The sequence below is a fragment of the Syngnathus scovelli genome, chromosome 6 (assembly GCF_024217435.2).
Source record: "Syngnathus scovelli strain Florida chromosome 6, RoL_Ssco_1.2, whole genome shotgun sequence".
Taxonomy (NCBI): Eukaryota; Metazoa; Chordata; class Actinopteri; order Syngnathiformes; family Syngnathidae; genus Syngnathus; species Syngnathus scovelli.
Window position 1 is genome coordinate 7335353 of NC_090852.1, and position 15060 is coordinate 7350412.

The following is a 15060-nucleotide window of genomic DNA, read 5'->3' on the forward strand; positions in this document are numbered from 1 at the left end:
CAATCAAATTCAAGATTGAAAATCAATGGACGTCTACGTTTAAAAACAAAGTGTTTTTGTAATTGTATCGTCACATGTATAATTTCAGAACTAAAAAAAAATCTACAATGACGTGCACACACTACTTATGGCCACTAGAGGTCAGCAGATAGACAATACTGCCTGTCATCTTAGGTTAAAAAAATATTTAAGGGTTCACACTGTTTTCTTTGTTGCTGCCTTTAAACACTCTCATCATTTTGTTCTTCGCTCCGAGGCAATTTGCTTCACTGCTTTCTATTTCTGTAATTCAATATATTTCTGAGGAAATTAAGTTCACTCAGTGTGTCAATGGCTGTTTGTCCATCTGAGGATTTAACTGCAGTCAAGAGTATACCTCACCTTTGACCCAAATCTATATAAAATGTATGTATGGACAATATTGTATGACTTGTATTGCATTTAGCAATCAGGATGTGTACAGTATTTTCACGTCTCAAGTTCCATTACTTGTTGTATGATCATCATAGCCATATTCAGATTTTCTGCCACCTTGTCTGGCATCACAAAAATCGTTATATCATGCTTGTTCAATGAATCTGCTTGTCTATTTTGGACGTTGCAATGTGATTCGCCTATAACTAGTCCTTGGTCCCTGTAAAACGTTTTGTTTTGGTATAAAATCTTAAAGGCAAATGCATATTTTGGAAGCTGTAATTCGCCATCTGCTCCCGCTTTGGTCCATTCATTTCCTGTATGTATGAATTCCTGCCTTATGTCAGTCGAGCGACTTACTCCGTTGTGGCTAGTTGTTTTCCTCGGTGTGTGTGTGTGTGTGTGTGTGTGTGTGTGTGTGTGTGTGTGTGTGTGTGTGTTTAAGGGAGTCAAATCCTTGCAAAGCTGACAGAGGGTGTAATCGCAAGCTATGTGATTTGACAATGCAACTCTTAGAAGCTATTCAGCCTCAGGCCTGTCCTTGACCCTTAAGGAGCTTGTAATGTGGCCTTTTTTTCTCCACACTCTTTTGTGTTTACTGGCAAAACCGAGCAGAGGAAAAAAGGGGGGCACAGGGGGACCAACCACTGAGTGAGGGCTTTTGCCCCTCTGTGCCAACGGCAGTCACATTAGGGGAGCGCAACACACACACACACACACACACACACACACACACACACACACACACACACACACACAGGCCTCCTGGTGTGCACTCATTTCATGAGGGGGGAGTGTGAGGGTCGGCGGGTGAAGCGGAGGGAGACAGGAGGTGGGGGGGGGGGTCAATCTTAAAGGCTGTTCTGCCTCTCCACAGGAGGACACGGTCTGCAGAGGCCAGTAGTCCCGCTGCTTAGCACCGGGAGCTCCACGTTACCCAGTTATCCATGACAACCAGAGAAGGAACATGCAAAAGCTCAGCTGTGGCCAGAGAGCACTCAGTTGGAGCACAGAGGGAAGAACAAAGCATCCAGTGATTTTCATTTTCCCTCCCTCTTTTGTCAGCTTTACTTTGTCCATACACACACTCACACATTTCCCGCTTTTCTTTATTGGACATAAAGAAGCTTTGAAGAAGACACAACATGCACATACACTTGATTTACGTATGTTCAGTAAATGGTATGCTTGCTTTTCATAGAATTCCCTTTTGAAGAACACTTCAATTCTTTTGTGGGTTGATATCTAAAACACAACGTATCTATATTAGTGACAAAAAAGGAGCAGACATTTTCGAAGGGTGTAAAATGCTCATTATACACGGTTAGGCTCTGCTCAGTCCAAATGAACAGGCTTAAACTAATCCTGTCAGAGACTTCCCTGAAGAAATTGCTACAAATGAGAAAAATATTAAACCCCTTTAAGACAAAGGAACCATTTAAAGGTGGAACATGCTCATTTTCAGCAAATAATTATTATTGGGTTCAAGTAAATCCGGAGCTTTGTTTTCTTTAGCACGCATGCACACCCACTGTTTTTACAAACCGAAATAATATATTTTAAATAATCTCATTTCTGGGTTGTGTGTGTACAATAATTAAAATAGGGAATTGATACTTTGTTTAGTTTAACTTGCCAAAGTGCTACTATATAACCCATTTGACATTGACAAAATAACTTTCTATAAGATTGCAGGAGTTAAGTCAACAAAAGTAAATAATGTCAATTAACCAATCAGAAGCTCTCTAAAACATGATGTCATCAAGGTTCCCCCAAATTATTTAAAGGCACAAGAATCTTACTGTATGCAACTGTTTTACTTTGAAGTGACATGTGAGTGTAAATATTTTTCTCCATGTCCACGTGATTGGCTGGCGATTATGCCAGCGTGTATTACGCTTCCAGGGGTGTAGTCATAATTTTTTCACCGGGGTGGCTACTGGCCAAGGTGTGTCATTCTTTAGAAAAGTGTCTATGGCCACCAATGACCACCATTTAGCTCTGCCTCTGTCCGCCATCTGCTGGGATAGTTTCAAGTTTATCAGTGACCTGAGTGAGGATAAGCGGTACAAAAAAAAAGAGTGGACGGGTGTTTGGGTGTGAGGAAAACAATGGTCTAATTTTGGTCTTGAGCTGAAAGGTCTGGGCATCTTGCCATACTCTAAAAGCTTTACCAAGCTTTTCTCCCTCTGCACATTAACCCTCCTTTTGTTTCTTAGCAACAATGTTCATGGGTCAATGTTATGCACTCTATTTTAGTCAAGACATACAACATAATTCAAATTTGAATTATTTATTGAAGAGAAAAGTAAGATCAGCTCAGTGAGTTCATTCCTTTACAGAAATTCAAAATGTTCAAATAGGGGAATTTGACTATCAACATAACACCAGTTAAGAAAGTTGTCAGTTGTGTAAAGTTGTCTTGTGAGTGAAATGAAACAAGATTATTTCAGTATACAGTAGCTCTGTGCTGCACTTGGCACAAACTACCTACATGCGTGCATCTTAGGTTTATCCTGTATTTTCACCTCAAAATCCAGATATTTTGTGAGCAGTGTGCGTCGGCAGAAACACTGACCCATCGAATTTATTTCCTCCATATCTCATTGTAATCCAACTCCACATTTTCTCCCCGTCTCCTCCCTGTCAAGTCGCTCGGTCCCCGTTGTAGCAGCACAAATCGACCGCGGGTAGGCGCTGTTGCCCAACGCTCCCCCTGCTCTCGCCACCTCTCTCGGCCTCTCTCTCCGCTCTCTCTCCCCGTCAAGCCCTGCCTGCCTCTCTGCCTCAGCCAACCCGGGCTGTGCCGAGCTGCTCCCTGCGGGATCAGAGCGCTCCCCCGCCGGGACCCTTCTCTCACATCCCCCTGCTGGGACGCGGCTACATTTCCAGCCAAGCACTGCCTGCCTTGGCTTTATTATGTGTGTCTGCGCCGCAGCCCCGCCAGCAGAGGCAGGCAGAGGAGGAGGAGGGAGACTGGTAGCCAGAGTCAGGACAAAGAAAAAGCAGGGAGACAGAGGCTAGCGAATTTCTGGCTCTTATTATCACCACAGGGCACAGGGCTTTGGGAAATAAGAACACGTTAGTAGTCAAATTCCTCACGCGAGGGGGGTGGAGGAGATGCGCTGCGTCCGTGCCACCCGAGCACTACTAGCCAAGGGACGGAGTCCGCGCGACGCTTTCTCGGAGGGCAAAGACGAACTCAACTAAAAGCAGACACTGGTAGCGACTTTGACAGGGGGCATACTCCGTCCACCTACACACGTCAGTATCCTCTGCGCTCGTCGCTTCTCCTCACCTGGATCTCCACGTTTCGCGCAAACGGACATTTCCGGACTCACTTTGACGGTATTTCCGAGTGTCGCGTTTAAAGCAGAAGTTGTTTATTCTACAGGTTGCTGCTTCCTCTTCGTGCGCCCCACGCTAGGCGTTCCCTTCTCCACGCGTTTTGGGACACACGCAGTGTGTATTTTTTTCCCTTTTTCTCCCCCTGACGCCGAACTCGAGCGAGCGAAGGTGCCGCATTGCAACAGGCGAAAAAGCCGCGGCCGAGTGGAGGAGGAGGAGGAGGGCGGTTGAACCTCGGTGGCTGTGCCCGCCTGCATGGTGAGCTGAAAACACGGAACGGAGCAACAAAAAAAAAAAAAAAAAAGAAGAGAAACAAACAGCAACAGCAGTCGAATTAAACCCGCTGCAGAGATGTCCAGACGAAAGCAGGCCAAACCGCGCTCTGTGAAAGGTAAGTTAAAAAAAAAAAAAAAATCTTGTACTTTCTGTCTAAAAACCAGTGCGGCCAGAACCACCACTGAGCTTTTGCTTGCCACTCGGTTGTTTTTCAAGCTCGGGTTCAAAGTGTTGCTCCTCTTTGCAGTCGTCCACCTTGCTTTAAAAAAAAAAGAAAAAAAAGTGCATTGATCACTCCTGATGGTTTTAAAATGAGCTTATCAATAGAGGATTGTGGACTTTTGGATGGTTCCCCCAACATCTACTTGGCGCTCCATCTTCTAGTCTGCTTGCTTGGAATGTATTTTCCTGGCTTGTTTTGCTAGATGGACCTTTCTTGACCCCCTAGCCTACACATCAAGTGGACTTAACACATGCTGTCAGGTTTTGTTACTTTGCATCATTTAGTGCCTCAGATGTGCTAAACAAGTGTTGACACCTCTCATCTAAGATCTAAAAGATGTCACTTTTCATCTTTGTTTTGCTACTTTTACATCTCACTTCTTTCGTTCTCGTGATGCCCTCTGTGGTTTTGCACCCACTAATTTATCACGGCATTTATTGGTTATTTTTCCATGAAGTTAAAAACATGCTGATGATCCCCCCCCCCCCAACATGTTGTTATGAGTCAGAGCCCCACTTTGTGTAATTTGTGCAAACCAGTATTCATTGTTGTGCATGGGTGAACTGGCATCATACATGGAGGGCATGTGGCAACCTTGGTCTCCATGTTTCCTTTATGGGACCCAGATGGGCAACGGGATGGGCTGACCATGTGGTCAACCCCCCCTCCCCCATTTCCTTCTCCGTGTAGGCTGTCCCGCTCAGACTATCTAGGAAGCCACTAGACCTGACACTAATTTAAACTGGCTGATAAGTTTGACGGAGCTGTACGAGCTAAGCGATGTTTCGTTTTGGTTTATCTCAGGTTCATTTATCTCAGGTCGCACAAGTAGAAGCGCAGGTGTTGTCATGCATATTGTGGGTCGTTTGTGCGGTAATAAAATGGCACACTTTAGAAAGAACTTGCAAGATCCCAATTTAGGCTACCAATGTGAGAAACATTTATGTACCTGTAGATGAAAATAGCATAATATCAATATTTGGAATTTTTGTGACATTTTCTGTGAAGACATAAAGCAGTAGTTGTATGTGCATTTGGATTGTGAGTGACTCTTTTGGTGCACTTGTCAGTGGTGTGAGTTGCCAAACTTGAAAAATAGAATGTTTTGATGTGCTCAACAAGTGTGGATGTGGCATTTGAATTGCTGTAATGCTACAGTGACATCACATTGAACTTAGAGTTGAGAAAAATCAATGTACATGTCCACAATTTTGATGATCCAAGGTGTCAGCAAGTCTGAGCCAGTGGTTGTCAAATAATACTTAACTCTCCGTGTACCACCGGCATTGCTAGAAAGGACATGTTTAATATAATTGTAAGTTAGTCATATATATCTGCAGTAACACCTGCTTAAGTAAACTAACATTGACAAAAAATTTGCTTCAAATGTATTGGACTAAAGTGAAATATTTTTTGATGAATAAATGTTAGAAAAACAAACAGATCTGAAATATCGAATACACATTTATTGGGATGAAAACCTAAATATAATTTACTGTAATTTTGCATCTCCTTTCATTTTCCTTGCATTAGTTGATATTTTCATTCATTCTGATAGTCTTGAATGTTTTTTGTGTTTTAATTTTTTTCATTTTTTTTTTGTCTTTGAGTGATTCTTTTGTGATTCTTTCTTTTGTACCACTAGTGTAAACTCGCTCACCTTTTGTGGTACCCTTATGACATTTTAAGAATCACCGCAGTCCAAACCATTCATTTAAATGATCTATTTAACTAAGAGAAAATAATTAACTATCACCACTTAATGGACTTTTGGAAATTGTACTGTTCAGGACAATATTGGCAATTTCTTGCCTGACCTTAATTAGTGATTTGTGTAGTTGATGCAATTAGGCAGCTGTAGATATTCTAGAAACGTAAAAAGTGGCCAACATATTTGACGATGTTTCCCCAAAGTGTTAAAAAAAACTTAGATGAGCATTTTACTGGCTCTAAAATCCTCCATAAAAAAATTGTCAAAAAAAAAAAAAGAAGATTTGTGGACATAACCTATTCTGTGTGCGTTTCACAAGTTATGTTCTATTTGTCACGTCTCGCGTGCTACTGAAGTGGAATTTTTTGGGCATTAAAACGTCGTGGTCAGTTTGACGCGTTGATTTGGAGAACCGCTCAGAATTTTGTGTAGTATCGGATTGGTAGTACACATGATTTTAACTGCGTCCTGTCAGGTACAACTGGAGACGAAACCAAAAGGTCCAGGACCTCCGGTTCTTTAAAAATGGAAAGTGGATTTGTTTACAACCAGCCTGTGGCTGTTGCACTTAGTATTGTTGATGTCTGTTTTCAAATCTTCCGCTTTGCACCACTGACTTTGTCCACCACTGTTTTTGTTGCTTCTCTCAAAGTGCCTGTGTTTCTGCTTGTGAGATCTGCATTCTCATGCATCACAGACAACGGCCGTGTCATGAAGGCAGTGGGCTAACCAGATTAGCTTTAGTCAGGCAGCCAGGTGAAGCAGAGCGAGGAAAAGCCGAGGCCAAGGACCTCCACTGGCAACACTCTGTGAATAGCCACCTCAGGTGACGCAGGCCTCGTAGTCTATCTTGCATAAGCCGATGTGTAGTCATGCATCTGTGCATGTGTGTGTGGATGCTTTTGCTATCTCCCCTTCACACCTTGCCCTACTGACAGCTTGACAAGACCTGACATTGGGGGGGGGCGGGAACACAGGGTGTGAAGGGTAAAAGGGGGGGGGGGTGTTTAGGGGTGGGCAACACTTGCACAGAGCAGGTGAGTGGCCAAGCAGGAGGGAGCGTCGGAGGCCAGAGCGAGGTGAGCATCGCCGGGGGATTATCGGTGTTTTCGTGTTCTCCTGTCTTTCACCTGCTCAGCCAACTCTGACTCGCTGGCTGATTTCCACAGACACTGGCAAGACAAAACAATCTGAGAGAAACGCACAAGTCCCACCTCATCCATCTTCTGCTTTACTTTCTTACTGGCTCGGTGTAGTGCTGGGCTAGACCATGAAATCACATTTTTAAGTGGGGAGATCGCTATCGCTAAATCTGGTCTTAAATGATCACTTCACTGCTACTATTGCTTTACGGATATTTTTATTTACACGCCAAAGTGTTGCCACTGGCTATGAATAACTCATAAGTGATTATTAGTGATTATGCTGGTGACAGATTTTAACCTCAGGTTAGTGAAAGTTAATGGATTATGAGGATTGTTGATTGATTGTGTTTTCAAGCCAAATTGAGTGTGCTACTTTTTTGTACTTGGCAGAGGCAGCTCCTTGAGTCAGTGTCAATTAATTGTTGTCTCTAAAAGAAGAGTAGCATGACAATCTAGGCGGTTGACTCACGTCTGCGCAACACAACGCAAGTTCAGAATTGGGACCCGGCTATACTGTTTTTTGTAGTTGTTTTTTTTAGACGGATGTCTACTTTGGGCTGAAAAAATGCAGATTAATCAGACCATTAATTAAAAAAAATCTGTAATGCATTTCACCTCTGTCTCGTCTTTACACCGATAAAGTCCGTATTAACACTAGGCCACTCAGCTAATTGCAGTCTGTTAATTGAACGTGGGCAAACGGTCTTAGAAATGCATGATGGGATAAGAGAAGATGTGGAGTGAGGAGCGACTGAGCGAGCGAGCGCTGCTTCTGTCTTATCAAAATATTATTTCAGTGGATTAATCCCTTTTTAATGTGTGTCTTTAGTGAGGCGCGCCAGCGAAAAGCTCCTCCTCTGTCTGTTGGGCGAACCTTTCTATCCTATCGCTCGCTCTCCTCACGCTCTCAGCTCTCAGCCCCTCGAGTGTCTCATGCATTATGTAGTGATGATTATTACTTAATTACACATTAATAAATCCGCTTCATTTGCAGGACATTAAACTGGAGTTGAGCGCATATGACAGGGAGACGGAGGGCGGCAGGAGATGGGAGGGGGTGGCGGTTGAAACAGGGAGCACTTACTCTTAAGCGTCTGTTGGGTTTGTTTGGATTGTTTATAGTCGGCCGAGCCCAACGAGCCTTTAGATCAGGAGAGCGAGCCAGCGAGCGCCACCAAGCTAATGGCATCACTTCCACTCAATCTCCTCCTTCCAACTGTTTTGACCTCAACTCATTTTCCACTGCACACTGCGCAGTGGGCATCATGTAAACAGATTTTTTATTTTTTATTTATGAAGAACTTTGCCTGGACCCACTTCGCAAACATCTCATTAGATGCAGATTTGCTTGTCACTATTAAGTCGGTTATTCGTCGCCACCCTACCTCCAAAATGAATTAAGGTGGCGTGAAATTTAATGTCGGTATGTTATCTGAATGTAACAAGAGACTCTGGGACGGTAATTATTCATTGCTTCGAGTTAAAGTTATTTTCAATTAAGTGTTCAAGACATTAAATTAAGTGGTGCCGAGATGCCAAAATAAGTAAAAATTAATTGTGGTTGTGAAATGTCATTAAGCGGCAATCCAGTTTTAGGCTTCAGTTGTTATGAGACTCAGCTGACATGCGTGTCAGCACACAGCTTGTCACTCTTCTTTTACAACCTTTGCGCAGCCGCTGCTTGGTTTTCATTTTTTTTTTTCTCTTCACATTCTGGCCACATCTGGCTTTACAATTATCGTAGCTTTAATGTCATCTTTGGCACAGCATGCAGACTTTCGCTTGCTCTTATAAAACTCAGTGTCCTTGCACTGCTCACGTTGAATTGCTTTGCGTTTGGTGTGGCACCGGGAATTTGGGGATCACAGCCGGTAGGCTCCCAACGATTGATCAAAATTATTTTTTTTAAAGCGCTCAGCCCTAATAGTTAGAATTCACTGAATAGTATCGTTTCACAATCTAAATTTGTATGTTCATCAGTGTTGCTAATGGTCAACTTACTGTGAAAAAGTGTAGCACATGAAAACATTATATGCAATACATTTGGCAATCGTGTCCTGTTAGTGATGTGTGAAATGTTTTGGACACAAGTGCGGCCATTGTTCTCACAACATCGCTGTGCTCCAGGTTGTATTGGCTTTGTATAAAGATTCGTCGAACCATTAAATGGCTTTCTGAAAGCTTTGATTGAAATTGTATTGACTTTGAGGACTCAAACCTCTAAAACTGGCACAAACCGACTCAAACCGTCTCAAACCAGCTCAAACTGTTTCAAACCGGCTCAATAGTCAAGATGCATTTTGTACTGTATTTTAATTGGGGATGCTCGATACCACGTTTTTTCAAACTGTTACCTGTACGATTACGTGACAATACTCTTTAGTAGTCACCGATTCCTGTACCACTAATACTTTTGATATACGTATAACCTCATAAAACACAATGACAGGTCATTTTAATGATAGCCTATACCCACCAAAGATTTGTTCATAAAATTGCAAGAAATAAATATAGATATTCTATTTTTCTAATTTCTAGTTACTGATTGTAAAACGGCTGTAGGGGGATGCTTTTTTTTTATGACTTGTTCTTTGGTATTGTTTATGTCTATTGATTTACTGACAACCGTCCAGTTAGCAAAGTTGGCAAATGGATGAATTTTGACGTGTGAGGTCATCAAATGGGTTCGTTTAGGATTCGTTTGTGTGAGTGTATCCAAAAATGAGGAGTTTATTTGGATACCAGCGTCAACTTGTTATCAGCGCCTGACCTGGCGTGGTCATGCATGTGTGTTTGTGTGGGGAAACCAAGCATCACGGACCAGGACTGTGCCATTGTTGCATTACAGCTGACCTTGTTTATCCGCTGCTAACTCACTGGACCTTAACACCCGCACCTCTGGAGACCCTGAGCAACCCCTCTGTAACACATACACCACCACACAAAATATGGCAGAGAAGACAAAGAGTACACACTGGTGTGACGATACATACGCACACGTGCCTTGCTAGCTTGCTATGAGGCCACTGTGCGATGCTCTCATTGGAGTTAATGGAATCGTTCAAAGTTTGGGTACATTTCATTTACAATTGTCCATCGTCTAACAGTTTGTCCTATTTTGGTTGATTCTATCAGGAAGGGGGTTTGGAGACAATGCATATGGTTAATATGTGTGCTTTCAATTTTTGAAGAGAATGTTTGTGGATTTCTATATGGACCATTTTAGCACACTTGGTTTATCTGTCTGACCACTAAGATGATTTGATGCCCTTTTTCCATTTTGCACCTTAAGCAGTGTGACACGACCAGTGTGTATTGTCCTCACAATTTGGAGTTAAACAGGACAAGCTGACGATGTCGTGTTCCTTTTTTTTATTGGACACTTTGACCGGCCTTTGTAGATCGCCTCACTAAAGAGTTACTATTGCCTCCTTTTAGTGTTAGAGTCTTTAGTTGGTTTTTCTAAGTCCTTTCCATTCACCTTCCAGTCAAAAGGCAAGTGGTCACCGCTGTGAGCTATACAATAGAACGAGTGGGGGCGACAGCGAATGAGAGTGTGAAAGCGACACTGACAGCTGATGAAATAAAGCAGAAAAAAAGGGAGGGAGTAGAAAGTAAGACATTTCAGTGTTTTCCGTTCAGTGCAATGTCAGTCTAAGTTGAGACCCTTTCATTTCTTAGCAGCAAGTTACTTGTGGACATCCGTTGAACTCGGATTTGAGGTTCACTGAAATCATCAAGGTGCAAGATGGTAAGGGAGGTTGTAGATTCTTTGTAAATACTTCATAAAAAACATTTTCTAATGTTAAAAATTTCATAGAAATATTAAAAAATATATAAACAGTGACGATGTGAGATTGCTTATAATAATGATGATGAAGATGAGCATGATGAGATAAAACAATGGCTTATCATTGTTTTATTGTACTTATGCAATTTAATTTTAGACAAATTCAAGATTCAAGAGTTTTTTTATTCGCCACGTTTGAGCGTGCCAAACAAGGAATTTGACTTCGGTAAATCACAGCCTCTGTTCAACATTTAGGTGACTAACAACAACACTCAGGACATGTGAAAAATGGCAGATATTCTCACACATCCCCTGATAAACTCCCAAGAGGGCAAGGAAAAACTCAAAACTCCAGCTAGGGGAAATGAGAAACCTTGAGAAGAGACCACAGATGGGAGGGTCCCTCTTCTAGGATGACCGGGCTGCAATGGATGCAGAGAGGACACATAGTACAAACAGTGTAGACACTTCAAAAAAGGTGTGGAGAGCAGGATGTTATTGCACAGTAATGACTCTGAGACTCTAAGAGTGGTGTGAGTTCATCAGAGCAACGGCCTGGGGGAAGAAGCTGTCTCTGTGTCTGCTGGTTTTATTGTACAGAGCTCTATAACGCCGTCCGGAGGGGAGTAGTTCAAACAGACTGCAACCTGGGTGCAAAGGGTCTGTAGAGATGTTACTTGCACGTTTCCTGGTCCTGGACAGGTACGTCTTGGATAGATGGGAGGTTGATTCCAATTATCTTTTCTGCAGTCGTGATTGTCCGTTGCAGTCTGTGCTTGTCTTGTTTGGAGGCTGATCCAAACCAGACAGTGATGGAGGTGCAGCGGACAGACTGGGTGATGGCAGTGTAGAAGGTCTTCAGCAGCTCCCGCGGCAGGTTGAACTTCTTGAGCTGTCTCAGGAAGTACAGCCTCTGCTGGGCGTTCTTCCGGACAGAGTCTATGTGGCCGGTCCATTTCAGGTCTCGAGAGATTGTGGTTCCCAGGAACTTGAAGGTGTCTGTGGAGAAAATAGTATTACTGCGGATAGTGAGGGGTGAAAGTGGTGAAGGGCCTCGCCTTCTATAATTGGTGACTTTTTTTACTTAATATTGTTTCTTTATTCCTTTAAATGCATTTTTTAACAAAAAAATTGTTTATTCAAGGTAATTATATTTTTTTAGGAGTGCCTAAGACTTTGGAATAATTTTAGATGTCAGAGTGCATTGTCAAACCAGATACTATATTGAATAAGGCAATGGCGTCGGACCACACAATAGGCATCCCACACAATAGAAAACTTGCCAAATAGTGAGCCTGCACTAATGGCATTGGTGAGTTATTCATTGCTATGCATTCTGTATTGATTTGTCTTATTTCTAAATTGTTCTGAGTACCTGTAATGCTCTGAGCACACGCGCTGTGTATATTTTCCTTGTTAATGCTAGCCCTATCCTGAAGAGTGAGCTGATCTGCCCGCAAGCCCTGCGAAATGAAAATTAGTTTATTTTCTGTTTCCTCTCCGTCTGTCTCCGCATGTGTGTTTCTCTGTCGCTCTCCTCCTAATCAACTTTGTATCAAGCTAAATAATGCCTACGCGTGAAATTGGTGTCTTCATTCAGGAAGCGCTCCCCAGCCTGTACTACATGAGAAGGCAATTATGAAGCCCTCCCTCCCTACCCTTCACCCTCCAGCTTGTTCTCTCTCCTTTGCATGTGATCTTTTTCTCCTCCTCTTCCTCGCCAGTCTGTGCTCATGTTTGCACTTATGTCTTACCAATGTTGAACTTGGTGTTGGTACCCGGCCGAGTGGAAGCTGCCGAGGGAGCTTGCAGTTGTTTCTCCAGTTATTTCTGGAGTACCTCCCCAGAGCAGAGGTACTCCAGAGGAAAGTTTCCCTCTCCTCCTCCTGGCCACTCTTTGGTCTTACACTCGTCATCTTTCTCTTCCTTTTCCCACACATGCACACGTTGTTCCTCTTGTCACTCTGTTTTCTACTATTTACTCCATGTGCAACATCTTTGACAGCAAAAGAAACAAATGTCAGATCAGAGAGGCTCTTTAATCTCACGCTGTGTTGTTTGGCCCTGAACATCAACTCCGTGCTTGTTGTTCTGTGTCTGATGCTTACTTTTTCTTCAGAGAAGCATTTGCGCTCCTGTATTTCTCCAGTAATGTTTTTTTTTTTTTTTTTTTCCCGATAGATCAAATATTTGTTTATATCAAATTTAGAGTTCTGCTGTAAACAACACAAAAGACGCATTACATATCTATATATTTTTTTGTTTTCCCCTCAATAATATTGACTTCTGGGATGTTCAACTCAAGACAGAGGGTGAGGGATTTGTTGTTCAGTGTGCGGCTCAGTGTATGTTCAGCAATGTTGGAGAGGTCGCATAGCAACTCAGCTGCATTGCACAGCATGATGCAAACCACAATTACCTCATATACAGTAAGAATCCAACAGAGCAAAGGGAAAGATTTTATTACTGAAGAAAGTGAAAAAACGAATGGTATGATACAAGAACAGAAAGAAGAGTGGGAATGGACACGAGTAAAAAAAAAATAAAAAATAAAATAGGGATGGTGCAATGAACCTTGTCCGTCAGGCTTTGTGGTGATGTTGCTTCTCTTCCCTCCGTCTAAGCCCTCTGCACTCTGTGTCCCTTTGCACACACACACACACAAAAGCCCACGCTGGCAAACAAAAGCACACAAAGGTCCCAAACCTCAAACTGGTCTGGCGCTCTGGATGGAAAAGCGTGGTTTTGTATTTTAAGGCTGTTTTGTTCCAACTGCAGGCAGACACAGAGCGCGGTTTTAGTGCTGATAAAAGTATTTGGTTAATCAGCTTCTGGCCCTGTCCCCCGACTGGCCGGCATTGCATGAGTGCTTGACACAGGCAGTTGAAGTTGGGGAGGCTCCCAGGGGCCGCGAGCTGGGGATAAAGATTGGCATCAATTCTCTGCCAATAGTGTCATAAAGTCGTTCCGGGGGGACAGGGAGGGCAGCCAATGAGAGGGTCCTCGTGGAGCTGGTGCGACAAGGCAGGTTGGGGAGGGGAGATGAGGACCAGGAAGTAGGTTGGAAAGGGGAGGCAGCGGAGCACGCAGTTGAGGGGAGAGACGGAGGAAAGTGTCTAGGATGAGCGTGAGAGACAGACAGTCAGAAAAGACAGAGAGAGCGAGGGAGTCGGATGACAATTACCCTCTTGACTTCTGTCCACCACCAGTTGTCAATCACCTGCCTCTCCTGGGGAAAAGCAGCTTATCATTGGCTGCACTGACCCACATTCCACCCCTCTGGGCCTCCTGGCCGCTGCGTGATTGGCCGCCGTGACCCGTTCATCAACTAGATCTGGGAACACCAAAGCCTTGGGCTGCCTTGGGAATAAGTGGCCCTGATAAAGTGTGTGTGGGAGTGTGCGTGCGCACGTGTTGTTTTGCAAGGACGGGGGAAAAGAAAAAAAAAAGACAAAAGCTTTTCTTGTTAAAGATGGAACTGCGTTCGTGGGGCAAGGCTCAGACAAAGATGCGGGATGAGGAGGGGATGATGGTCAGCGAACAGGATGGAGACTGAAAGCGAGACAGTGGGCAACGGAGAAATTGAACGTCCGAACAGAAGCACATAGAGAGCGCAGACCTATCAGTCACTTAATACACTCTTCCATTGTTTCCATAATGTGATGCCAAAATTGCACAAGAGAAAAACTTTCATTAATTGGTAGGCTTATATCGTGTATGTAGATTTATAGTAGCGATAGATCTATGATATACAAAATAGGTCACAATAAACTCATTCTATGTGTTCAAACTGTTTATTGTGACCTATTTAATTCTTAATGTGTATGTAAATGTGCTCTGTCAAAATGCAGGGTTTCAAAAACCCTTAATGCACGCACTCATTTTTCCCCACTTATGATGTCTACACAATCTTTAGGCCTGCAACAATCACACATGTTCCCCACGCCCCCCTGGTGTGCACAAGGTTTACACTAAAGGTGTGCGTCTCTGAGGAGGATGTGGAAATCTAAATAAAGATTTGTGTGCTTGGCTAATGAAACACACTGTATTCCCCACAGTCTCATCAGGAAATAGTCCTTTTTATTAGTTGTCGAGCTTCCAGTACTTTTTAGGTTCATCGCCTATACTTTGAAATTTATTCACAAGTAAAGTC

The 15060-nt window shown here is 43.1% G+C and overlaps 1 protein-coding gene across 2 annotated transcripts in view; it reads left to right on the forward strand.

The window, feature by feature from the left end:
• Positions 1–1297: 1297 nt before the first annotated feature.
• The window catches only part of znf423 (zinc finger protein 423), a 106917-nt gene continuing 93154 nt past the window's right edge, over positions 1298–15060 (forward strand). The window contains exon 1 of one of the 2 annotated variants that reach the window (XM_049723931.2): positions 1298–4153. In XM_049723931.2, coding sequence (XP_049579888.1) covers positions 4114–4153 — 40 coding nt within the window. In that variant the 5' untranslated portion in view covers positions 1298–4113. The remainder of the gene's footprint in view (positions 4154–15060) is intronic. The other variant, XM_049723934.2, reaches the window with a different exon arrangement.